The sequence below is a fragment of the Ornithorhynchus anatinus genome, chromosome 11 (genome assembly GCF_004115215.2).
Source record: "Ornithorhynchus anatinus isolate Pmale09 chromosome 11, mOrnAna1.pri.v4, whole genome shotgun sequence".
Lineage (NCBI taxonomy): Eukaryota > Metazoa > Chordata > Mammalia > Monotremata > Ornithorhynchidae > Ornithorhynchus > Ornithorhynchus anatinus.
Window position 1 is genome coordinate 32,687,977 of NC_041738.1, and position 26,370 is coordinate 32,714,346.

At 45.5% G+C, this 26,370-nt stretch overlaps 1 protein-coding gene and 1 long non-coding RNA gene across 3 annotated transcripts in view; one reads left to right on the forward strand and one right to left on the reverse strand.

The window, feature by feature from the left end:
• Positions 1 to 1,362: 1,362 nt before the first annotated feature.
• Positions 1,363 to 26,370, reverse strand: part of LOC100079234 (WT1 interacting protein) — a 57,879-nt gene continuing 32,871 nt past the window's right edge. For both annotated transcript variants that reach the window (XM_029075270.1, XM_029075271.2), the window contains exons 3-7: positions 15,000 to 15,062; positions 11,067 to 11,197; positions 9,715 to 9,766; positions 6,288 to 6,356; positions 1,363 to 4,587 (exon numbers count right to left, since the gene is read on the reverse strand). In XM_029075270.1, the coding sequence (XP_028931103.1) occupies positions 4,435 to 4,587; positions 6,288 to 6,356; positions 9,715 to 9,766; positions 11,067 to 11,197; positions 15,000 to 15,008 (414 nt within the window). In that variant the 5' untranslated portion in view covers positions 15,009 to 15,062 and the 3' untranslated portion in view covers positions 1,363 to 4,434. The remainder of the gene's footprint in view (positions 4,588 to 6,287; positions 6,357 to 9,714; positions 9,767 to 11,066; positions 11,198 to 14,999; positions 15,063 to 26,370) is intronic.
• On the forward strand, positions 4,560 to 25,906 carry LOC114815073. The gene is made up of 2 exons (XR_003762859.1): positions 4,560 to 4,651; positions 25,772 to 25,906. It is a non-coding gene; the product is annotated as an uncharacterized LOC114815073 (long non-coding RNA).

Here is a 26,370-nt window from a genome sequence, read left to right on the forward strand (position 1 = left end):
TAGGTAAGTAAGGATTTGTGAGGGAAGGTAAATTCAGTTTTGGACATACTGAGCTTGAGATCCCAATGGGATATCAGTGTAGAAATATCCTGCAGGCAGAAGCAGTAGCCTAATGGAAAGAGCACAGGCCTGGGCATCAGAGGACCTAAATTTTAATCCTGGCTCAACCATGTGTCTGCTGTGTGACTTCGGGCAAATCACTTAATTTCTCTGTGCCTCAGTTACCTCAACTGCAAAATTAGGATTAAATCCTATTCCTTTTCACTTAGACTTTGAACTCTATGTAGGACAGGAACTGTGAGCAACCTGATTAACTTAGAACAAGTTAGTGCCTAACAAGTACCAAAATAATAATAATAATAAGGAGATGTGGGAGTGGAAGGGAGAGAGGTCAGGGCTAGTAAGTATAGGAATTCTCCTCATAGAGCTGGTAGTTGGAGCCACGGCGAAGTAGATGAATGCCCTAAAGGAGGGCATGTAAATTTGAACTGAGAAAGGGATCCAGAATAGATTCTTGAGGGACACCTACAGATGATAAATGGGAGGGAGAAGGTCTGGTTTAAGAGACAGAGGGTTTGGCCAGAGGCAAGAGTTCTCAGCAGGGAATGTATTGAAAAAACAAGATTAGAACTTCCAGAAGAAGAATGTAGTTCAACTTGTTGAAGGGAGGTGAGATGTTGAAAAGGATCAGGATAGAATAAAGTCAATTAAATTTGTCAAGAAGGAGGTCAAGGGATGCCTAGGAGAGGGAAGTCTCAGTGGGGTGAAGGGTGAGGAAACTGGATTTTAGAGGGTCAGAAGGGACTTGGAAGAGAGGAAATAGAGGCAGCAGCTGTATAGAACTCATTCAAGGAGTTTAGGCAAAAATGTGAGGAGGGAAATAGAGGTAAATAGGTGCTGCAGTGGGGTTGAGAGGGTTGTTGTTTTTTTTTAAGATAGAGGAAACAGGCATGTTTGCAGGCAAAGAAGGAGCCTTCAGCAAGTGAGCTTCCAAAGTAGTGAAAACCTATGAGCAGGTCGGTTAGAGGCTGCTAAGACCCAAGCATCTTTATAAAGGTAATTAAAAAAAAAAAATCAAACCAAGCAGGGCACACACACTAGAGGGACAAAACTAATTAAAATCGACCTCTTTAGCAAAATTCCTCTCTGAATGCAGCTGAACACCGTTAGTTGCAAACATGTTTATGACATCAAGTATTAAAAATACTTATATGGAAGCAGCTGCAATGGATAGAGTATGGTGTGTTTTGGAAGCCCTGAGAAAGGGCTATTAAAATGCTTTTTAAATTGATGAACTCAGACCTTACCATCTGCTTCTGGCATGAACCTCTCCTGCCATACAGTGAAAAAAGAAATCAGAAGTAACTACAAAAAGTCTTTATTGGAAAAGAACAAAAAAGCCGATTATAACATCTAAGGTTAAATGACACTGGCTTTTAACATTAAATAACTTAAGATGATAGCAAGTAATTTCTTTTAGATAAATAAATCTACATTTTCCCCCAGTCTTCATTTCTTCAAAAAAAAAAAACAAAACCAAAAAACAACCCAAAGGAATAGTAAAAAAAAAAACACTGAAACAAGACCAAAACAATTCTAAGGCCTAACCAGCAGAAGTACATTTGAGGTTTTACACAACTTTATACAAAAATAGTTAAAACTAAAATGTATATTTGCCACATGTAAACTAGTTACATGATATACAAATTGGGCATTTATATATTTCCTACAAAATTAAAAAAACCAACCTTGCTCCAAGTTCTTGGAAGAAAACTATATTCTTTTAAAGAAAATGAAAATACTCTCAAAGGAAAAACTTAATTTAAGTCAAATTATATACTCTCATTACGGCATTAGATACACGATGAAATCACAAATACACGTTTCTTGCAATACAAGAAAGCCGCTTTTGTGTGCCTCCTTTTTAGAGCTTTGGTTTACTTAACTGCTCTGGAATTTCTTGTCCTAGAGAGGGCTACATTCAGGCTTTCTTTTTTAGAAGCTCTCCCTTAAGATCTGCTACCCTCTTTCCAAAATCTTTCAATAGTTTCATCACTCAACATCTTTCCAATCTTTTGGTCTAGTCTTTGGAATTCTGGAAGAGGAGAGTCTGATCTTCAAACAACCATGCCATGCCAGATAAGGAGGCTATTAAGGACGGTAAGGTCTCCCTTCTCTCCCTCAACCCATCTTACACAGCACTATGAGTTTGCTGAACGCTGAGCCCTAGAGAGATCCTGGTGGAGGGAACACAGTAAGGTTCCCTCAGGGCCAGAGTTAAGGCATGTAGAGCCACAAATGAGCACAATTGCTACTTGTGCTCATTCAGAGGTGGAGATGCAATCACAGAATCCTTGACTCTGCTGCAAGGAAATGGGAAAGGGGCAAGGGATGGGTGCTGGTCCCTACCAATGTGGTTTCCATCATCATTCAATTCCGGGCTCTGAAACACGGCTCCTCTCAGATCCTCATCTCTTTAGGTGGCAATCCCAAGGCAAGGCACTGGAGCAAGACACAGGCTATACCACAAGCATTAAATGGGGCAGGAAGACTTGGGTTCCAGACTGGATATCTTGGAGCTCTCCTCAGTTTCCTCTCTCCCCTTTCCTTTATGAACAGTCAGAACTGCCATTCTTTCACTCTGCGAGCACTGAATGCGAGCTGGAGAGTTGGTGTAGAAAACTCTTTTCTGTTGCAGAATGGCCACGGTTGCTTGATGCTCCAAGAACACAGGCTAATTTTCCTACAGTAACCTGGAACTTGCCTAACAACCACAATAGCACTGGAACACACTGGAGCCAATTGTGGGGAAGTTGAATTCTCCTCCCCAGTCTGAGGTGGGGTTTAAATACAGATCTATGGTTCTGGGAACATCTGCTCTGCCTTCTGTGCCACCAGGATCTCTTCTGCCTAAGCCAGGTACTCACCTCTTCATATTTGGTGACCTTTTCCAAGGCCCACAAGACCTGATGGGAAATCCGGAGTCCAGGGAGTTTTGTTTTCCATTTGGACTAGCTTCTTGCCACCTCTCCTAAGTACTCCCTACCCCAAACAAACTTTGCCCCTATGGATGGCAAAGCCTCTGGGTAAGAAGACCCAAGCCTGCACAAGTTCACATGTGGAATTCACAGAATATTCCACTTGTAGAAAATCTGGGCAGGGAGGGCATAAACAGCTTTCTGTTGATAAGACAAGAATACCTGCTCTTTTCTAGGTCATCTGCCCCAGCTCTTTCTCTAGCTTGGGGCTCAGGAACAACTTCTCTGAGTAAAGCATGTTTGCCACCCAGGGTGTGAGGATGGAAATGGCAGCACAATCGACAGTGGTGAGGGTGAGAGCTGGTTTTCTCCTAGAGAACACCAGAAATCAGTACTGCATCATTGTGTGCTCTGCAATCTAAAGGGTTAATAAATAGTACCAAACATTTCACTGGAAAATCCCTTTAATTTCCTTCAGGAAAGCTCTGGGCTGGCCCAGAGTCCCAGGGTTAATGGGGAAAGGAGGACAACGTGAACCCTCTTCAGACAGCTAATACTGTTTGAACCCCTCGCTATTTCAGTTAAGACTCTGTGGGTCACTGCGAATGACTTGAAAGGATAGTGGGAAACAAACACCTTTCGTAAGAGTCTTTTCACTACCTTAACAAACTTCAAGCTGCATTAGGACCAAAGCAGCCTTAGAAAGGGGTAGGAAACAGATACAGACTCAAACCAGTGGCCCAACTAATTCCCACGAACAGGCTGGAATGACAGATTCTGTCTAGAGCCAATCTGCTGTGAGACTTGAGGGGCTGCCCCTATTGGGCTGTTCTTTCTGCCTCCACATGTTTCAGTTTTTTGTTGTTTTTTTTTTTAAAAAAAAACAAAACTTCAGTGATGTTAGACACAGGGGAAAGCACCCTCAATCCTTGCAGGGGCTGTGTATCCCAGAGAAGTAAGCCTTCTTCTCCCCAACCCTAAGCCACATTAAGGGGAGAACAAATAAATAATTGTAGGGGAACTGGACTACTCTGGGAAATGGACTCGAGCAAACAGCCATCCACTAACCAGTAGATGCTTTTTCCATCTAGCATGAGCGTTTAGTTTTTCAGACCTAAACTGGGGAAGGTCTGTGGTCAAGTGAACTACGAACCCTGTTAATCTCGAGGCAAAAAAGTTTATCTTGAGGCAAAAAGGCCTTTGGCAGGCAGCTGGCAGCACCAAACTCTCTGTGGGTGGAAAGCCTCTTAGGTGAAAGAATGGGGAAAAGAGAATGAGCCAGTTAGAGGCTCTCACCTCAGATTTTTAAAAAAGATTTAGTCGGCTTAGTTGAAGAATTTTGCTTGAACCTGGAAGATGGCCTTCAAATGGCCCACACCCCTTCCCCGCCCCACAGCCGTGCCCAAATGTCACATCTTCTCATCCCTTCTGTGACACAGAGGCAGGAATGTCTCCCTCAGAGTTCCGTTACGTGCATCGGGTAGCCAGGAGGAGGGTGGGATGGGACTTGAATGTTGAGGCGCCGAATGTGACAGCTGTGGCAGAGGAGGTGGCCCTCCAAGGGATAGCATCGGTGACCCTCTTCGTCATTGAGTTGGAGACCGCAGTCCTAAGAGCAAAATGAGAACATCACTGGTGTTATTGCACCAAAGAAGGGCAAGACTCCAGGCCAGGTAAGGAGCCCCTCTCCCAGGGTCCCCTTTTAGAGATGGCAAAGTACCAGCAGTGGCAGAGCAGAATAGTACATAACTCTACACTGTCTAACCAGCTCATACTCCACCACTCACCCATGGTGGATCACGGTTTCTACGGGAAAAGTAAAATAGCGTTTGCTTGTTTTTAACCTGTGGGGACGTGAGCAAGCCGGGAAAAAAAAATGTTGAGGGTTGGTCATTTTGGGGGGTGCTTATTTATATAGCTGCTGCATGGCCCCCTCTTCCCTGTGAAGAAAGATGATTCAGAAATACAGGATCTGGTAGCTGCTGCCTGCTACTGTGAAGAAAGGAGAGCAGTTTCAGATCTTAAAATAGTGAGTGAGAGGGGTCATAGCTCTGGAGAAAACCACAACTATACCATTAGGATGTAAACAGGAGACGCGAGGACCCGGGGGCGGTCATTGAGGACGATACTGTGTGCTGCCTAGTCTATTGAGAGGCTGCCACAGTTCCTCCTCCAAATGTTTGCTTTTGGGCCTAAGGGTTTCCCCCAAACACCGATGTGGCCCCCGCAGGAGTTACGAGTTCCAGTCTGGTCCCAAGATCTCATTCTGGAACTGAGGGGCCTGAGTTTGGCATCTGAGCCCAAAACAAAGTGGAGTTCAGGAAGAAGACTCCTGGTTAGCTGCTCCCATCATTCTGATTTTTTGCACTGCCATTCTTCCAGTATCATTAGAACGATACAATTAGGGGGAGCAGAAGCGAAGTGCGAATTAAAAAACAAAGCCCAATTTTTTCCCTTGGAAGGAAATCAGAACAAGGCAAACCTGGCAGGATGTTTTATTTCTTTCCTTTTTGCTTCCATGAAAAATAGAGACTTAAGTGGTGTACATGCATTATTTTAGGGTGGGGTGGGGGGGTTGCTTGAGCGTAGGTAATTAGAGCGGTGATGACTGACCAGATAGCAGGCCCAAGGCAGTGACTATAGTGGCAGACTGCAGAGAGGCCTTAAAATGAAATTAACCAAGAGCTAGACATAACAGTCTCCACACAGGCCAGTTAATTATTGACCCCAGCCCTGGATCAGATTCCAGGCAGACCAGCAGCCTGGGGATTCCAGACAGCTCTCTAAGCCTTTCCTCCCTCCTTCCCTCCCTGGCCCCCACAAAACTCAGGACTAATATGGTGGCAGGAGTGTTCCAACAAAACAAACTAGTAGGCAGGCCCAAGAAAGCTGGAGCTCAGCCCAGAAGGCTGTGGGGAAAGATGCCTGGCAGGTCACTTGGGCTAGCTCTCTGCCCACCTCCAGGCAGGACAATGTATAACCCACCTAATTCAAATAGATGGGCTGTCCTTCCTTTAAGGAGCTTCAGGACAGAGACCCAAAAACCCTCCTGGGTAGCCTGTCCCAGAGCTTAGCCATCCTGGTAGCCAGAAAGTTTGTTCTTCCTTATTTCCCACCCAAATTTCTTACAGAAATCTAAGGTCATTTCCTCCTGTTCCTTTTCTCCAGCAGTGGAGAAATATTGGTTCTGAGACACACGGCAAGGCTGTTCTGCAGAACCAGATCAGCCTGAAGCTTAAAAGTGAGGGGACACACAACAGTCCCTGGCTGCATCTCTGTCTGGAATTCTCCTCCCCTTCCCAGACTTACCTCACAGTGATAACATTCCACATGGTAGTCTCGATCCATTGACACAACCCGGATGGTCTCCTCAGAACCCTAATGGGAAGACATGGAGACACTTCAAAATAAGGTAAAGGTAGGTGTCTGCATTCAGTAAAGATAGTTGTATGGTTTCTAGTCAGAACACACAACAAAGCCGGGTGTTTTATTGGCTAGAGCACAGGCCTGGGAGTCAGAAGGACCTGGTTTCTAATGCCAGCTCCTCTATTTGCCTGCTGGGTGACCTTGGGCAAATCACTTCATTTCTCTGTCTCTCAGTTACCTCATCTGTAAAATGGGGATTAAAACTGTATGCCCCATGTGGGACAGGGACTGTGTCCAACTCGATTTGCTTGTATTCACCCCCATGCTTAGTACAGTACCTGGCACATAGTAAGAGCTTAACAAATACAATTACTGTGTGTTAACATTCATGAAAAATAAATCCTCTCAGTAGTACCACTGGTTTGGGTTTATTTTTCAATCTGGCAATGCGCAAAATGCTCCTTATATAGTCACCCTAGTCCCCCAGTGAAATGACCGTAGCTGGCAGGATGGGGTGTGGACCCCCTCTGGGCTTGTGGGCCACTGAGCTGGAGTTGGGGACTAAGCCAGAATGGGTCAGAATTCAATTCTGGTAGAATGAAGTCCCAGGATGGCCAGGGAGGCCATAATGCCCGACTCACCTCCTCCTCTTGTCTATCTTGGCCATGGCCCCCCTCAGCCATTTTCATTCCACCCCGAGGCTCAACTCTATGCCTAATGTGCCCCTTGGGCCAAAAATGGGGGTGGTGGCGGGTGAGAGAGGATTTGGAGGTAGCAGCTCACTCCTTACCCTCTGATGGCAGGATATTGCCACCGGCAGCAGGCTTACCACATGCCTGCCTCATTTCCTTGGCCCGGCAATGCTCTCTTGTTGCCGCATTTCAATTAGAGCCCTTGTTTTACTTTTACCCTTGCCTGGGCAGTGCTGATTCACACCTCCCAGGGAGGAGGGGCTCAGAAGGCCTTGGAAAAGGCAGTTTCCTTTAAAAGTTTGCATGCCCATGCAAAAAATAATGCCCCCAACCCCTAACCACGCAACTCCCCATCCCTCCTCCCCGATACTTCATGGGGTGGAGCCCAGAGCCCCTCCTGGTGTTCTAGCTGGTAGTCTGGTCAACTGTGGGCTAAATCAGACTAAGCAGGAAGGTGAGCCTGCTGACTAATAGAGTTGGGAAAGACTGACAGGATAAACTCTTGTTCCCACCAAGTCATGCCCTTCCTGGGCACATGGGGTCAAGCCCCTATGAACACACATCCCCCAGCTCAAATATCGTTTGGTTCCAAAAGGAAAAATTCCACAGTAGTGAAGGTTTAAAGGGGGAGGCTGCTATTCTTGACCTCTCCTGCTCTGCACACTCATAATAATAATAATAATAATAACGATGGTATTTAGGTGCTAGAGCCAAGCTGGTCTTGGTAACATTCTTATGTAACCAACAGCATAGTACTGGGTGTTTGAGTTTCCTGGGCAAACAAAAGAACAAGAAGGTGAGTGTGTATGTGTGCGAGAAGGTTCTGTTTAAATCCATACGAATGCCTAATGCAGAAATAGAATGTCTAGCCAAGATACATAGGGAGGGAGGTGCTATGTTTGGTTATACCGGGCTCTGAGCTCCAGGTGGATATTTCTGAACCCGGACTTTTCAGCTTTACTGGAGGTTGAATCTTAGGATCAATATGAATCATAGGCTGCTGTATTTTAGGGCCTTATAATGCAATCTAACTCAGTGAAGTTTGAAGTGCAATAGTTGAAGAGGAAAGGACATTCGATGAACCCATTTTTCTTTTAAATGTTCTTTTTAGCAAACTGTGAGAAATCTGCATGCAAAGTGAATGGATGGGCAGTGAGCCTGGAAACCTGGTCTCCCTAGGTCTAGTTGTGGAGCCACACAGAGAATGGATAACCCTGTGGCCAACTGGACTGGCCCAATGTGGCTTCCTTGGCCAGCTCAGGGCCAGAGGACTTCAGCTCAAGGTTGGCCCTGTTTGACAGGCATAATACCCTCTGGGTTCCTCATCCCTCGGGCCCTGGGTCTGCCCCATGAATCTGGCAGGCTATTCACTCCAAACATTGATAAGAGCCTCTTTCCTCCATGTGTGAAACCTCACTGTCACTAGCAGAAACCCTGGGAGGATAAATATCTATGCTTAGACTGTCAGCCCTGTGTGGAACAGGGACTGTATCCAAACCTAATTGGTTAGTGCTCAGTGCAAACCTCAGTGCTTAGTATAGTGCCTGGCACAAGCATGCAACAAGTACCATTTACCAAAAAAAAAAAAGAAAAAATTAGCTCAGCTGACAACCAGCATTTAGCCACTGCTACCACGGAAAGAGCACAGGCCTGTAAGTCAGAGGACCTAGGTTCTAATCTCAGCCCTGCCATATGTCTGCAGTGTGACCTTAAGCACATAACTTCTCCATGCCTCAGTTTCCTCACCTGAAAATGGGGATTAAACATCTGTTTTTCCTCTCTCTTTGACTGTAAGCTGCATGTGGAACAGGGACTATGTCTGATCTGCATACACTATATCCAGTGCTTGGTACATAAGCACTTAAATGCCACTTTATTTTTTAAAATTTTTTATGGTATTCGTTAAGCACTTATTATTATGTGTCAGGCACTTAACTGAAATACAGCAAAAGCTCCTGACCCCTTTTTCTTAATGGTATTTGTTCAGCACTTACTTTGGCCAGGCACTCCAGTAAGCTCTGAGGAAGATACAAGGTAATCAGGTTGGACACAGTCTGTGTCCCACATGGGGCTCACACTCTCAATCCCCATTTTACAGATGAGGTAAACTGAGGCACAGAGCAGTGAAATGACTTGCCCAAAGTCATACAGCAGATAAGTGGCAAAGCCGGGATTAGAACGCAGCACAGACCAACAGTCTGAATGAACCTTCCCAGGCCATCAGGTCAGGCTTGAAAAGCAAACTCTCACTGGGGCTGCCTGTCATTCTCTTGCCCCTCTGGCTACAGAACTACCCCTCTGGCAGCCACTTCTCCCTCAGATGGCTGTGAGGAGATGCCCCTAACCAGATCCTTGTGGGCTAGCTGGAGAAAAACCAATGATAAACCACCCAAAACCAACCCTTCAAAGCACAACACTCCTTCCTCAGACTGAGCAGCAGCAGCGTGAGACTGTCTAAAAATAAGGCAATATATGTTCTCAGGACATCAGCTGGGGCTTGGACAGAAACCAGGTCCCATGCCACCGGAAATTCATGGTGACCTCTCATTCCAACCCTTTTGCGTAGTTACAGTCCCTGAGGACACCCGAATGCCACGCTTCCCAGTGGATTTCTGGGAGGCCAATCATGGTAGAAGTGGGGGAGGGGGAGAGAAAGAGAAAGAGAAGTTACTTCCTACCTGTGCTGGGAGGATTGGCTGGTTGCAGGATGCACATTTTGGTGCAAAAACCCTAAAAGGCAAGAAAAGAGAGGATATGAGTTACAAACGACTCTGGATCCTGATCCAAAAACAAAATGCCATTTCTGTCAACTTCCTTTACCTTTGTCTGGTTGGCCTGAAGGAAAAGCCCCAAGCACCTGTGGCCGGTGGAAAGAGCAAGAGCCTGGGAGTCAGAGGACCTGAGTTCTAATCCCAGAATTGCCTACTGTATGCGCTTGGGCAAGTCACTTAACTTCCCTGTGCCTCCGTATCCTCATCTACAAAATGGGGATTAAACGGTTCTCTCTCCCCTTTGGCTTTGAGCCCCATGTGAGACAGGGACTGTGACTTAATAGTAATAATAATAGTAATAATGGTACTTGTTAAGCATTTACTATGTGCCAAACAGTGTTCTAAGCACTGTTCTAAATTAATCTGGTTGGAATCAGTCCCTGTTCTACATGGGGTTCACACTTAATCCCCATTTTACAGACGAGGGAACTGAGGCCCAAAGAAGGGAAGTGACTAGCCCAAGGACAGGGCAGACATGTCAAGACTCCCAGCCCTTAGTAAAGTGGCTGGCACATAGCGCTTAACAAATACCATAATTATTATTGATTATTCTGCCTCTCTACCCAGTACCTAACACAATGTTTGGCATAGAGAAAGAAAGTAAATATCACACTTATTATGAACATTACCTGGGTAAAGGGCCCAGGCATGGCAGTAAGTCAGGGAACAACTAGTCAGGGAGAGGGGCAGGAGAATGTTGGGAATGATGGGAATGGGGGACTGGATAAAGGACTCAGGGGTGGGAATCAAAGGAAACCGGAGTTAGGAGATCAGGCAAATGGGAGAGGGAAGCTGGAACAGAAGACAAGGTGAGAAACTGCAGATGTAAATGAAGTAAACTGACTCATGGCAAAGAGATGCTCCTGGAGATGAGGGGGTGGCAACAGACTCTGGTGATGAGTTCTTATTCTGCCTCTGGCATCCACTTAAATCATTTACTGTCTCTGACTCAGTTTCCCCTCTCTGTTCCCTGGGGTCAACCATGGCTGAATCACAAAATTGCAAAGAAAAGCTCCCAGAATTAACACTGAAAGACTTTGCAAGTATAAACAGGCTGAAGAAATGCTCAAGAGTGATAATTTGAGGAAAGCCTTCTGACCTTGGGAAACTCAGGGACAGTGTGGTGCTGATTAACAAATTCTGACAAGACCAAGGAGGCAATCTGGGCTTTGTGAGGCCTAAGAGATGGGGTTCACACCACAGAAACACCACTTCCATTGTGTATGAGTTCTACACAGAGAGGGAGAAGAGATACTTACGTATGATAGTCTTTGACGCAGTAAATATTATTCTCCACGTCTACAGTGAAAGGGACTCCATCCAAACACTCGTTGCATATGACACAGCGGAAACAGCCAGGATGGTAAGACTTTCCAAGAGCCTGCAAAATCTGAGGGGAAAGTGTGTGTGTGAGTGTGTACAAGTCCCTGTTCAGTACAGTTTTCAACTGCTTGTCTTTACCTAAACCCGGGAGAGCTGTTTGGACTGTCCTAGAAGTTTCTGCTCTTGATGTGACAGTGTTCTTGTCATTTTTACTTGGATTTTTTTTTCCCTTGTGTGCCTACTCCCTCTCTCTAGGACTGTAAATTCTGAAGGCAGGAACAGGGAGTCAGAAGAACATGGGTATTAATCCTGACTCCATCTCTTGTCTGTTGTATGACTTAGGGCAAATCACTTAACTTCACTGTGCCTCATCAGTAAAATGGGGATTAAGACTGTGAGCATGGACTCTGGAACATGCCAGTGTCCAACCTGATTAGCTTGGATCGTCCCCAGTGCTTACTACAGTGCCTGGCATATTGTAAACACATAACAAATACCATTAAGAAAAAGGGCTTAATAGCTTTCACTGTATTTTCCCCAACACCTAGTGCATGGCTGAGTGCTTAACAATGACTGATAATGCTGATTAGGATTAGAATATGCCAGGGTACTACCAGAGCGATTGCAGATGGAGGTGGGGCATTCTGGGAGAGATGTGTCCATGGCATCGATATGGGTCGGAGACGACTTGACGGCATAAGACAAGACAAATGCCAAGGTAGAGTGTGAGTCCTGATCTTGACCTCCCACCGGATGGCCAAGAGGCTCTTCTTCCTATTTCCTTGTTTACTGACTTGATCTGGACTTCCCTCTTGGATAGTCTCACAGATTCAATGTCCCCCAGGAGTAGCTGGCCTTATGGGGAATACGAGGCAACACATTACATTCTGTCCCCACAAGTTCCAGGTTCAAGATCCTTGTTTCTGGAGAATGAGCCAGGTGTGGGAGTATGAATCACTGATGACCAACATACAGTTCCACATTCTGGAAATACATATTGATTTGACTGATGGTATCTGCTGATAATTTTCCCCCCAAAATTCCCAGTCCCCAAAAGTTCTAAATATTTGTAGATTGAAGGAGGGCCAAGGAACTGACTCACTTTGGGAAAAGGGGGATCTGGGGTAGAAATTCTACCAGAACATGAATGATCTCACCCCCTTCCTCTGGTGGTATATCGCTCCTCCGTCTCACCACAAAACCGCTGGATAACTCTGCATCAGTGATTCAGGACTGAAGCATACTGCCCGAGGCTCTAGCACTAGAATTGGAATCAGTTGTTTCTGAGAATGTACACTCTCCCACAGTTTGCTATAGATTTCTTTTTCTAGCTTTAATGTTGGCATTTGTTAAGTGCTTACTATGTGCCGAGCACTGTTCTAAGCGTTGGGGTAGACCCAGGGGAATCAGGATGTCCCACGTGGGGCTCACAGTCTTAATCCCCATTTTACAGATGAGGTAACTGAGGCACAGAGAAGTTAAGTGACTTGCCCACAGTCACACAGCTGACAAGTGGCAGAGCTGGGATTCGAACTCATGACCTCTGACTCCAAAGCCCGGACTCTTTCCACTGAGCCACGCTGTTCTCTGTTAAGCGCTTACTATGTGCAGAGCACTGTTCTAAGCGCTGGGGTCGATAGAGGGTAATGAGGTTGTCCCACGTGAGGCTCACATTTACCCCCATTTTGCAGATGAGGGAACTGAGGCCCAGGTAAGTGACAGCTGACAAGTGGTGGAGCCGGGAGTAGAACCCGTGACCCCTGACTCCCCAGCCCGGAGTTTTTCCAGTGAGCCACGCTGCTTCTAGCTTTGAGCCCTGCTCTGTCATTAAGCCCCCTCTAGATTGTAAGTTTCTTGAGGGCAGAGAACATATCTACTAACTCTGTTGCACTGTACTCTCCCAAGCGCTTAGAAGAGTACTCTGCACACAGTAAGTGCTCAATAAATACCACTGATTTAGTCACATAGAAAATAGCCCATTATCATACATTTCCTTAGTTTCCCTCTGTCAGTCTGTCTGCTTAGCCCCGCCTCAAACTATTCACCTTCCTACTGAACCACATATGGACTTGGACCTGTATCAATTAATCCCATTTATTGAGTGCTTCCTGTGTGCAGAGTACTGTACTAAGCTCTTGGAAGAGTACAGTATAAGAGAGTTGGTAGGCACAAACCCTGCCTAAAATGAGTTTACAGTCTAGAGGGGGGAGACAGCCATTAATATAAATCCATTTATTTTATTTACAGTGTACATTCATTATTCACTGTGTCCCTCTTAAGCACTTGATACTCATACCATCCCTACAGCACATAGGTGCATATCCCTCTACCCTGCCCCTTTCCCTAGCTGTAATTTATTTTGGTGTCTGTCTCCCGGACTGGACTCTAAGTTCCTTGTGGACAGGGATCATGTCTAACAACTCTATTGTACTTTCTACACTCAATCGCTCCCACAGCTTCCACTGTCATCTCTATGCGGATGACACCCAAACTTATATCTTCCCTGTTCTCTCTCCCTCCCTCCAGGCTCGCATCTCCTCCTGCCTTCAGGATATCTCTACTTGGAGATGCTATTATTAACAGTTACTATTACTAACAGTACTATTGTTAAACTATTGTTAACAGTTGCTGCTGGGCCTGGGAGTTAAGATGTACCAAGCTGGGCCTCCTCAAGTCATAAATCAATCACACTTATTGAGCACTTCCTGTATACAGACCACAGTACTAAGCGATTGGGAGAGTATAATACAACAGAATTAACAGATATGTTTCCTGCCCACATGCATCTTAGAGTTGAGAGCCATTCCCTAAATTACCACAGTGGGGTGGGTAAGGGTGGCAATCATAGGATGTTAGTTTTCACGTAGTTCCTTCTCAAAAAAAATCTTTCTCTGCTTTTTCAAGAACTTTCACTCCCAGGAATTACAGCTCACCTTTAGGCTTGAGTGCAGAAAGAGATCGTTCATTCAAACAATCAAATGTATTGAATGCTTTGTGCAGAGCACTGTACTAAGCCCTTGGAAGAATATAATACTACAGAAGTGATTGGTAGGCTTGTTCCCTACCCACAAGGGGCTTACCTCCTAGAAGGGGAAACAGACATTAAAATAAATTGCAGGTACGTACATGATGTGGGGGTGAGGGTGGGGTGAATATCAAGTGCTTAAAGGGCATCGATTCAAGTGCAAGGGTGATGCAGAAGGGAGAGGGAATAAAGTGAGGGCTTAGTCGGGGAAAGCCTCCTGGAGGAGATGTGATTTTAATATGGCTTTGAAGGTGGGGAGAGTCATCACCTGTCAGATATGAAGGGGGAGGGAGTTCTAGGCCAGAGGGAGGATGTGGGAGAGGGGTCAGTGGCGAGATAGATGAGATCAAGGTACAATGAATACAGTGAGCAGGTTGGCATTAAAAGAACAAAGTAAGCGTGCGGGTTTGTAGTAGGAAATTGGGGGGCGGGGGAGGTGATTGAGTGATTTAAAGCCAGTGGAAAGGAGCTTCTGTTTGATGAGGAGGTAGATTGGCAACCACTGGAAGTTCTTGAGGAGTGGGGAAACATGGACTGAATGTTTTTGTAGAAAAATGACTTGGGAAGTAGGGTGAAGTATGGACTGGGGTGGGAGAGGAGGGAGAGGAGGCAGGGAGGTCAGCAAGGAGGATGATGCCGTAGCCAAAGCAAGACAGGATAAGTGTTGGATCAATGTCTGCATACATCCTTCTCAGCTCTTTTCATACAAGCCCTATTAAAGAACTGGGGATATGATATCAATGCAATCAGCACTGAGTCCAGAACAGAGGGGTTTGGATGGGAAACAAAAGTGTTTATTCATCCCTATCCTAGGAGAGACTTGGGGGACCGGGAACGGCCTTACCATTTCCATGATGAGGTGTCCACACACAAAGCACTTGTCGGCGGTTTGTTGAAAACCCGAGTACTGTTCCAAAAGAGAATTGGGGAAAGGGGGAAAGAAAGGCCCATTAATTGAAATCACTCATCGATCACTTTCCGGCCAAACGCTTTGCTGTGGTTTTGCATCAGGTAGGATGATGGAGCCAGGCTAAAAGCCTGCTGGGTCAAGGTGGCCCTTCGGGAGGTGAGCCACTCAGACCAGATGGATCCTGAACCGTCACCATCATCATTACTATAGATGGTATTTATTGAGTGCTTTCTATAAGTGCATTGAACTAAGCATTTGAGAGGGTACAATAACAACAGAGTTGGCAGACATGTTCCCTGTGCACAAATAGTATAAATTTATATTAATATCTGTCTCCCCTTCTAGACTGTAAGCTCACTGAGGGCAGGGACTGTTTCTGTTATATTGTTATATTGTAATCTCCCAAGGGCTTAGTACAATGCTCTGCACACAGTAAGTGCTCAATAAATACGATTGAATAAATGAATGAACAAGCTCACAGTATTGAAAGGAGCTAGACAGTAATATAAATAATTTAAGTGCTTACTATGTGCAGGGCACTGTACTAAATGTTGGGTAGATATAAGTTATTTAGATTGAACACATTCCCTGTCCCATAGGGGCTGACAGTCTTACTACCCAATTTATAGATGAGGTAATTGAGGCACAGAAAACTTACGTGGCTTACCCAAGGAAACACGGCAGACAACTGATACAGTTTACAGATACGTGCAAAAGTGCTGTGGGGCTGAGGGTGGGGTGAACCATCTGGTTTGAGGTTCTGTTTACCCCAGGGGTCCTGGCTGTTCAGCATTCATTTCTGGCCTCTATGACAATCGAATAATAACTGAGGTACTTGTTAAGCATTTATTACGTGCTGTAGTAAGCACTGAGATAGATGTAAGATAAGTCTGACACAGTACCTGTCTTACATGAGGCTCACAGTCTATGAAAGAAAGCAGGTAATCTAGCTTCCATTTACAGATAAGAAAACTGAGGTCCAAAGAAATTAAGTGACTTTCCCGAGGTCACACAGCAAGCAAGTGGTGGAGCTAGCTGGGATTAGAACCCAGGTCCTCTGACACCCAAGCCCATGCTCTTTTTTCTAGGCCATGCTGCTTATCTGTCTTAAGAGCCCAACCTGAGGGTACAGGTCCTCAGAGGGCACCAAACCCTGTTAGTCTTAACTTCCAAAGCCTGCCTCTGCTCCCAGCCTCTTTCTATCACCATCCTCTCCCACCACCACCAAGAGAGACTGTAGGGGCCCGCTTGACGTTGGCTTGTCTGAACCCCAGATTCCCGAGAGTATAGGAAAGAGAGGCTCCAGAACCCAGAAATTGTTGGCAGGCTGAGCTGGCTGCTAGGGCACATGGGAGGAGGCAATTCTGACACTTTCTGCCAACCCAGGCTCACTCTTCCAGTGACCAGCTGCCAGATATTGACCGCCACCGGCTGCCTCAGTTCGTGTGTGGCGGTGGACGTGTTGTGTACAAAGTACAAAGGACAGCAGTACCTAGGTAGGGGATGAAGTGATGCAGGGGGTGGGACCGGCAGCCCCCTCAAGATAACTTCCTGCCCCTCTGATATTACCCCTCGAACTGAGGCAGGTGGAAAGTTCAGCATGTGGAAATCATCTGGATCGACAAGGTCTGTGAGGGGTTTGAACGGCCCCACCAAATACTTCGTTTGTCTGTTGGGACCACCAGGCAAGGGAGGTCTGGGAGAAATTCATTACCACAGTCTAGCTAACAGAAAGCCATTACCTTTGGCGTGCCAGGAGCTAGACAGCTGCCATCCACCCCCCTCAGCACCCCTTTCCTCCCTAATCTGGAGGGAGCATATTTGCCTTTCTTATGCTTATTTCCGTAAGAGGGCTGGCTCTGTCTGTGCTCTCCTTGGCTGTATCACAGTGACCATCTGGCCAAGCCTGTTTCCTGAGGTTGTGACCCCGGGGCTATCTGGGGATAGGTGGGGAGATTCACAATGGCATAAAACCCAACTAATTCTCCAATCCTCGAATGGAGGGAGACCATCTGGCTGTTCATTTGATAAGGAATGTAAAGGAGCTTTTTAACTCATTATTGATTAACAGAGGACAAATATTCCTGAGGAACAGAATAGATCTCTGTTTAGCCCAGCTTCATTGATGGTGGACTGCATCAGCTGCATCACCATCAATCAAGCCGCTGCCTGGAAGGGCCTGTGGACATTCATCTGAGTAAACCGATTATATCAAATATGAATTATGAGGTGGTTGGGGCCATGCTGGTGAACTCCCCTGGCTGTTGCAGTCAGGTGTACTCCTCTGACCTGCTCTGAAATAAGTAGAGAGGCTGATGGCTTGCTCTTTATGGGGTGCAAATCTACACATTCGTCAACAACGTTCAACTGGCCCCCAGAGCCAGGCTGAACAGGCCACTGATCCCAGCTCCACCTGTTTGGGCCAAGAGCTTGTGAGTTGAAAACATCTGGTGCCTCACTGCACCTGTGCTTTGGGGGAAGGGAGGAAGGAATTCCAGAATCTTTTGGAAAGAACTGAGAAAAGTGCTGCCCCAGACTTTTGATCTCTTCTGAGAGAGGGGCGGAGCAGGAAAATCCAAAAGTTTCTGGTGTTTTTCTCAACAGGGAAGCAAGTTACAGCAAATGGTGCATTGCACTGATGTCTATCCTCTTAGTGAATGTTCCAGCAATTTTTTTTTTTGTAGGGGAAAGAAGTTTGACAGATGAATCCACAATTGCTTTTTTAATGACAGTTCTCAATGACTTTTGAGCACCCTTTCATTCTCTCATAAGAGACAAAGTTGGGTTTGAGCTCAAGGGGCGGTGGTTCAACTGTGGAGTAGGTCCAAAGCAAAGGAGTAACAGCTATCAAATAATTTGGCTAAATAGCTCTCTTTCAAACTCCACTCTCTACCCTCAACAAAGCAGTGTTGGCCTAATGGAAAGAGCACAGGTCTGGGAGCCCAGAGACTTGGGTGTGAATCTCAGCCCCAATACTTTGCTGCATGACCTTGCACAAGTCACTTAACTTCTTTGGGCCACACTAACCCCCCACTTCCCCACAAAATGGGGATGAAATACCTGTTCTTCCTCCCCGTTAGGTAGTGAGCCTCAGGTAGGATAGGGCCTATGCCTGATTTGCCTACATGGAATCTACCCCTGTGTCTGGCACAGAGTAAGCGTTTTATGAATACTACGAAGAACAGAACAAGCTACCATCCTGAGCACACCACAAGGCTGCCAGGCCTGACAGGAGCTGGTCAGGATTCAGTCAGCCCCATCACCCCCTTTTCAGATGACCAATGTGCTTAGCACTAGCAAAGACTTAGTTGGCACTGCAGACCCTGTTTGGTTTTGCTTATCTGCCCCATTTCACCCTGTAGCCTAGGTCATTTGACTCTGGGTTTTGGTACAGGTTATTGCCACTATAGTAGCAACTGCCAGCTGTGGAAGTTTACTCATTGAGCACTCACTCTGTGCAGGGCATTGTACTAAGCGCTTGGGAGAGTACCATACAAATGACAGAGTTGGTAAACACGTTCCCTGCCCACCAAAATTTACTCTAGCACAGAGTGGATGGCTGGTCTGTACAGAAAGGCAGGGAAGAGGGGCTTTTTTCCACTTTGTGGGTCTGAGATGAAATGGGAAGTGTATCATCCATAAGGACAACCCAAGAAGCCAACGGCAACATTTCAGTAACAATGCTGCAGAGGATTCTCAGTTATCAGGGACTGATTATCCATTTTATGGGGTTACCCCACTCAGTGTTCTCCTCCCACTCTTCCTTCAGCTACCTACTGGAACTCCAATTGCCCAGATTGTTTCTATTTATCAGCTCTGGTAAAGGGTTTACTTTAATTGTGAATAAACTGGGAATTTCCATTTTCCTCATCCTTCGTCTCTCCAGTGGCTGCAGATCTTGGGGAGTGCGAGGGCATCTCGCAGAGGAAGACCTTGCAGGAGCCACAGATTGCAAAAAACAATCAATGGTATTTATTATTATTAACAACTATGGTATGTGTTTAGCCGTTACTATGTGCCATGCACTGTACTAAGCATTGGGTGGATACAAGCAAATCATGTTGGATATAGTCTCTGTTCTATGTGGGGCTCACAGCCTCAATCCCCATTTTATAGGTGATGTATCTGAGGCCCAGAGAAGAAGTGACTTGCCCAAGGTAACACAGCAGACAAGTGGTTATTGAGCATTTACTTTGTGCAGAGCACTGTTCTAAGTCACGGGCTTTGCATCTTCTCCTCAAACAGCACTAGGCAGTGGACATTTAGCGTGGCTCACTGGAAAGAGCACGGGCTTTGGAGTCAGAGGTCATGGGTTCGAACCCCGGCTCTACCACTTGTCAGCTGTGTGACTTTGGGCAAGTCACTTAACTTCTCGGGCTGTGTGACTTTGGGCAAGTCACTTAACTTCTCGGTGCCTCAGTTACCTCATCTGTAAAATGGGGATTAAGACTGTGAGCCCCACGTGGGACAACCTGATTCCCCTGTGTCTACCCCAGCGCTTAGAACAGTGCTCGGCACATAGTAAGCGCTTAACAAATACCAACATTTGGTACATTCCCATTCTGCAGACAGACAGCGGCTGGCAAAATTTCCTCATAGAATGGGGAGGAATCGCCTGGGGTGGGAATAGGAGGGGAAGAGGGAAAGGGAGAGAGGATGGGGTCTGTTGCCAGGGTAACAGACACCAGAGCCTCCTTCAGGACAGGCAGCAGACCTCTCCCACTTGCCCTCTTCCCCACCCAGTTCCCATTTAGCATGAAAGGCTTTAGAGGGCAGAATAGCTGAGGTTTTTATTTTCCTCTGCCAACAAGCTTCAGGCACTTAAGTTTGAACACTGAATTGGGTGCTGCAAATGTATTCTAACCCCAGGGCTGCTCTAATCCTCTCTCCAATTCCCTTCCCCTTGGTTTCCCATTAGCAGAGCATCTGCTGCTCCCTATATCTCATTGTTGGCTCTCAGTAGCAGGGAACCCTCACACACTTACCAGGCCAATAACAGTCCTGGGGTGATAGGGAAGAATATTCCCTCAGAAGTGGCTGCAGATGGTCTGCTGGCCTGAGGGACCAAAGAAAGCCCTCAGGAGCTGAAAAAAGATCTGTTGAGGAGAAACTGTGGTTGGGGGAAGAGGAAGAGGTAGCAGAGAAGGGAGGAGAAAGAAGTTAAAGGGATAAAAGCCTGGAACTGGACTGCCTGGTCAGAGAAGTAGCCAATCTAGATCCAATCCACCAATCTAGATGGAAAGAGCAAGGACCTTGATGTCAGAGGGCCTGGGTTCTAATCCTGGCTCCTTTTGGGCAAGTCACTTAGCTTCTCTGAGGCTCAGTTACCTCACCCGTTCTCCCTTCTTCTTAGAGGGTGAGCCCCATTTAGGACAGGGATCATGTCTGACCTGATTATCTTGTATCTACCAAACTGCTTAGTACAATGTTTGGCACAGAGTAAGCGCTTAACAAAAACCACAGTTATCATCATCATCACCTGTAAAATGGGGATAAAATACCTATTCTCTGTCCCTCTTAGGTTTTGAGCCTCGTGTGGGACAGGGACCATCAGACACAGTAAATTCTCAAGTACGACTGACTGATTGATACGCTTAAACTGTGCCAACCTCAGCACTTAAAGCAATGCTTGACACATAGTAAGTGCTTAAAAATATACCACAATTGTTATTTATTGTTCTACTTAGAGTACCTTTGTTCCAAAGGATACCTGACAAAATTCCTCAAATTTTCCCCAGCTTTCAAGTACTCTTCCACAGCTCTCTATCCAGCTCTTCAGACTTCACAAAGGCTCTAGGCCTTTCGTGCTCCCTCTTCACTCTGTTCATTTCAGAAATTCTCCCTGGTGCCTATGCCTGCCTAGCCCAGGCCTTGGTCCCTTTCCCTCTGCCGTCACTCCTGGCCCCAAGACCCTCCATATGCCTTGAAAAGGATCTGGACTTCAGGGGGTCTTCAAGATCCTTCAGGTCCATCTACACCTAAACCCCTACCTTGGAAACCTGTGAGAAACACCTTTTCCCTGTCTAATAATAATTATGTCATTTATAAAGCACCTACTATATGTCAAGCATACTCTAAACACTGGGTAGATACAAGTTAATCAAGTTGGACACAGTTCCTGTACCACACAGGACTCAAAGTCTAAGTAGAAGGGAGTAGGATTTAATCCCTATTTTACAGATGAGGAAACAGTGACTTGTCCAAGGTCATAGCAAAAAAATTGGCAGAGTCACATTAGAACCCAGATCCTTTGACTCCCAGGACCATGCTCTTTCCACTAGGCCATGCTGCTTCTCATGATCGGGAGAGAAAACAGGGATATATATGTAAATGTTTGTATGTGTCCATGTTCCTGTCTGTCCCCACCAGGGATTATATATTATATAATCCCAGCGTGTGTGTGTGTGTGTGTCCATCTGTCCAGGCAGGTCTTAGGAACAGGGAAAAGTGGGTTCTAATTCCATCTCTGGCACTTGCCTGCTAGTGTGACTCTGAGCAAGTCACTTTAACTTCTCTGTGTCTCTGTTTCTTCTGTAAAAAGCAAATTAAATACCAATTCTCCCCCCTTACACTGTGAGCCTTGTGTGGGACAGGAACTATGTCCAACTCGATTATCTTGTATTATTATATTAAGCACTTATTCTGTGTCAAGCACTCTTGTGAGCAATGGAGTATGTACAAGTTAATCAAGTCAGACACAGCCCCTGTCCTATATGGGCTCACAGTCTAAGGAAGAGGGAGAACAGGCATTGAATATGCACTGTATACTGTATCTATCCCACAGCTTCAGGGAAAGTGCTTTGCACAGAGTAGGTGATGAATCATTACCACAACTATTATTATCATAAGAACGAGTGACGCAGGATGGGATGGAAGAATTAGAAACCTTGGATCAGCAGGACAGTGAAGTAAGGGTTCCAAGGCATAGTCAAAGCTCAACTGATCAACGGAATGGATGGGTGGGTGACCGACTGGCATGTGGGCCAGGGTTAGTGGGACAGCCCCATTTTTCTATTATTATCATCATTATTATTATTATATTTAAGTCTTACTATGGCCAAGCCCTGTTAATAATAATGATAATAATGTCGGTATTTGTTAAGCTCTTACTATGTGCCAAGCACTGTTCTAAGCGCTGGGGTAGATACAAGGTAATCAGGTTGTCCCATGTGGGGCTCAGTCTTAATCCCCATTTTACAGATGAGGGAACTGAGGCACATAGAAGTTAAGTGACTTGCACAAAGCCCCACAGCTGACATGAGGGAGCTGGGATTAGAACCCATGACCTCTGACTCCCAAGCCCGGGCTCTTACCACTAAGCCATGCTGCTTCTCTGTTGTAAGCGGTGGGGTAGATACAAAGTTATCAGGTTGGACACAATAGGGCTCACAGTCTAGGGAGGAGGAAGTAGGATTTAATCTTTCTATTAGTGGGAAATGGTCCCCAAGAGGTATTAGTGGGTTCCTGGTCCTCTCTCTGACTGCTGGGAGAAGAAATTCAAACTTGTTTTTGATGTTTTTTTCCCGTTGAATATGAAAGAGGGAATCCTTAGTTCACTCTAGCCTGGCCTTTGGCCAGATTCCCTTCTCCTCTTTTACTAGGAGGGTGAACAGTGTAGGCCATTGGGAAAAAAATGTCAACAAAAAATGCCGGAAGATGGAGGTATTTGATCACAGACTTGGATCCTCTGCAACCTTTTTTTTTTTTTTTTAACACTGTACGGTGAACCTGATAATCCTGCCGAACTAACACTTTCTAAACAAATCTTTCCAAGAGGGTAAAGCATTAAGGTAGAAAAGGCAAAGGGTTGCGGACCAAAATGAATGGACTATTTACAGAGCCATTTATCAACATCATGGAATGAGAAATGTCTGAGCAGGCAGGATGAATGGTAGCTCAAAGCATTATTTTCACTCCTTTAGTCTAGGCCAAGAGTCTGGCTGGTTACTGCCAATTTCTCTTTCTTTGCCTAAGAGATCTCAGGGTACAACTGAAATATCGATCAGAGGTTTTATTTTAGTGGGATGCAGGGGAATATAAAACCACTTCAAGGATGCAATCTTGCAATGGGATTTTACCAGGCTGGAAAATTTGTGCTCTGTCCCTAAGAGAAGGGGAGGTTAGGATAAAAATTTCAAAGTCCACAAAAGCTGTCAAAGGATTTGCACTTTGAAAGCAGCTCATTTTGCAGGTTGGGGGGAAGGGGAAGAAAGAGAGAGAGAGTTCTGTGCATTACACTCGCCAGTTGTGTGTGTGTTGATTTCTATATTGTACCTGGTATGTGTGTGTGTGTGTTGATTTCTGTATTACACCTACCTAAAGCCAAGCAGGGTGGACTCTAGCACCAGGATATTGGAAAATTAAAGGCAGTACAGGTGGAAGGCTAGTATCCCAGTTTAAAAGACAGACTGAGTTGCCAGCAACCAGGACCCCTGATGGCTCCACCTGCAGCCATGGCTGGGGGAACCTTTGCCTGCAGGATTTGGAACTCCTGGGCTGCGATCCCTCCTCTTGAGACTAAGTTGATTATGGACAGGGAATGTGTCTGCTAACTCTGAGAAGCAGCAAGGCCTAGTGGATAGAGCACAGTCTGGGAGTCAGAAGGACCTGGGTCTAATCCTGGCTCTGCCGCTTGTTTTTTGTATGACCTAGAGCAATTCATTTCACTTCTCTGTGCCTCAGTTACCTGATCTGTAAAATGGGGATTAAGAGTGTGAGCCCCATATGGGACATGGAATGTGCCCAGTCTGACTGGCTTGTATCTACCCCAGTGCTTAGTGTAGGGCATAGTACACAGAAGCATTTAAATACCATTAAAAAAACAATAATTATGTTGCATTGTACTTTCCCAAGCACTCAGTACTGTGTTCTGCACACAGAGAGCGCTCAATAAATACTAATGATTAATCAATTGGCCTAGCTCCCCCTTTGGGCTCACCCCCTCATGCTAGTTTTGGTTTCCCATGGAAACCGAGATAGAGGCCTTTCCCGCCTAAGCCCTCTTTCCCCCCACCAATGCTCCTCCTCCCTTCTGTGTTGCCTAAGAATTTAGATCTATATTTATTCATTCATACCCTTTAAACACTTGATATTCACCCCATCCTCAACCACACAGCACTTCATGTCCATATCCGTAATTTATTTAACATCTCTCTCGCCCTCTAAACTGTAAGCTTTTTGTGGGCCGGGAATGTGTCTATAAACTCTGCTGAACTGTATTTTCCCTCAAACACTTAGTACAGTGCTCTGCACCAGTAAATACTCAAACACATACACTGAGTGATTGATTCCCTGCTCAAAGGAGAATTGTGAGGATAAAGAGATTTTGTTTAAAACGAAAAAGCTCTTGGCAAATGGGGAGGAGTGTCGTATTACCAGGACTATTAGAGGTCGGAGTGGATGGGGGCAGGAAAGTTGTGAGTTTTGCAAGAGCTGACATTTTCTGTGGGCTGTAGGTCACAGGTAGCCTACTATATTTATTTATTGAGTATTTATTGGGTGCTTACTGTGTGTACAGCACCGTGCTAAATGCTTGGGAGAGTACACTACAACAGAGTTGGTAGACACATTCCCTGACCACAAGTCTAAAGCTCCCTTAGAAGCAACACTCCTTCAGCTGGACTTATATGCCTTGCTGCTTGGCAAATCAAAGAAGCTCGTCCCTCCTTCCCTCATGTGGGAATAGGCTCTTTGTGGAGTGAAGAAACTGACCGTCACCTGGGTCAGAGGGTTCTATGGAAGAGAAAGATTACTTAGACTGTGAGCCTTGTGTGGGACAGGGATGGTGTCTGACCTGATTATTTTGCATCTTTCCCAGAGCCTGACATATAACAAGTGCTTTAATAATTAGATAAGCTGTGTGCCTCGTGGCACAGGCCTGGTGTCAAAAGGATCTGGGTTCTAATTTGACTCTGCCACTTGTCTGCTGTTGTGGCTTGGACAAGTCAAATTAACTTCTCTGAGCCTCAGTGGCCTCATCTGTAAAATGGAGATGAGACTGTAAACCTCTTGTAGGACAAGGCCGTTGTCCAACCTGATTATCTTATATCTACCCCAGGTCTTGGTATAGTATTCTGGCACACCATAAGTGCTAAACAAATATCATAAAAAAGAATACCACGATGATGATGATGATTGTAATTATTATTAATAAGAGGATTGGGTGCCACTTGTTAATAAAATAACATTATTTCAAATCAAGTGCAAATCTTTCTTTTTGGAGAACAAACGGGGAATTTTTGGTAAAACTGCAAAAGAGAGGAGAGAGAAGTGGTCCTTCATACTCAAAGATGGTGAAGTTTACTAATGGGAGAGTGAGTGGCAGGAAAAGTCAACAGAGAATCCCGCAGTTTGACTTCAATATGAACACAAAGAGACTGTCCCTCGTTATGCTATCATGATTGCTGTTTGCGGGGCTTGGTGCTGTTTTTGCTTCTGCTGTGTTGTCTCAAGAACCTTATGAAGCTTCTCCATCTCTACACTTGTAACCTCCTTAAGGGCAGGGACTGTGTCTACCAACTCTATTGTACTGTACTTTCCCAAGTGCTTAGTGCTCTGCACACAGTAAGTACTTAATAAGTACCACTGATCAATTGATTCTGCTCAAAAGAGCTGCTCCTTTCTGGACTGCAATGCTCTACCCCACCCTTGGCACTGGAGACTTTTTCTGACAAACGATGCTCCTTGTTTTCTTTTTTTTTCCTTAGAAGTCAGAGTACAAGCTGTAATGAGCTGGCAGTTCATCCATCTACTCCCCATCTAAATCGGGAAAGAAGCGGCCAATAAACTTGGAAAGCCGATTATCTAAACCTTGAGTAAGTTACTCGGCCAGCTATCTGAAATGAAGCTTGTTTGGATTTTTTTTTTTTAATAAAGGGTTTAAGTGGCAAAACAAATGGGCAGATACCTATTGAGACAGCCAAGTTCAACTGTGTGGGGAATGCAAGCCGGCTGGATGATGAAAACTCACCTGAGACTCAATTACAAAGATAATCACCTTTTGGCAATATAGTAAACTCAACACACTGGCTCATTCTACGCTTGATCTCATCCATTTCTGATTTTCCCAAACTCCCTCAACTGAACCCTGGACCTATAGCGGTGACAGAATTAAGTTTAGCTTAGTGGACACACACACTAGCTCAGCAGGGTGTTCAGCCATTTCAGTTTAGGAATCCAACCAACCAATAAATCATATTTATGAGTGCTTACTACTACTAATAATAATTGCTGGCATTTTTTTAAGTGCTTACTATGGGCCAGGCCCATACTAAGGCACTGGGGGGGACAGAAGGGACAATGGGGT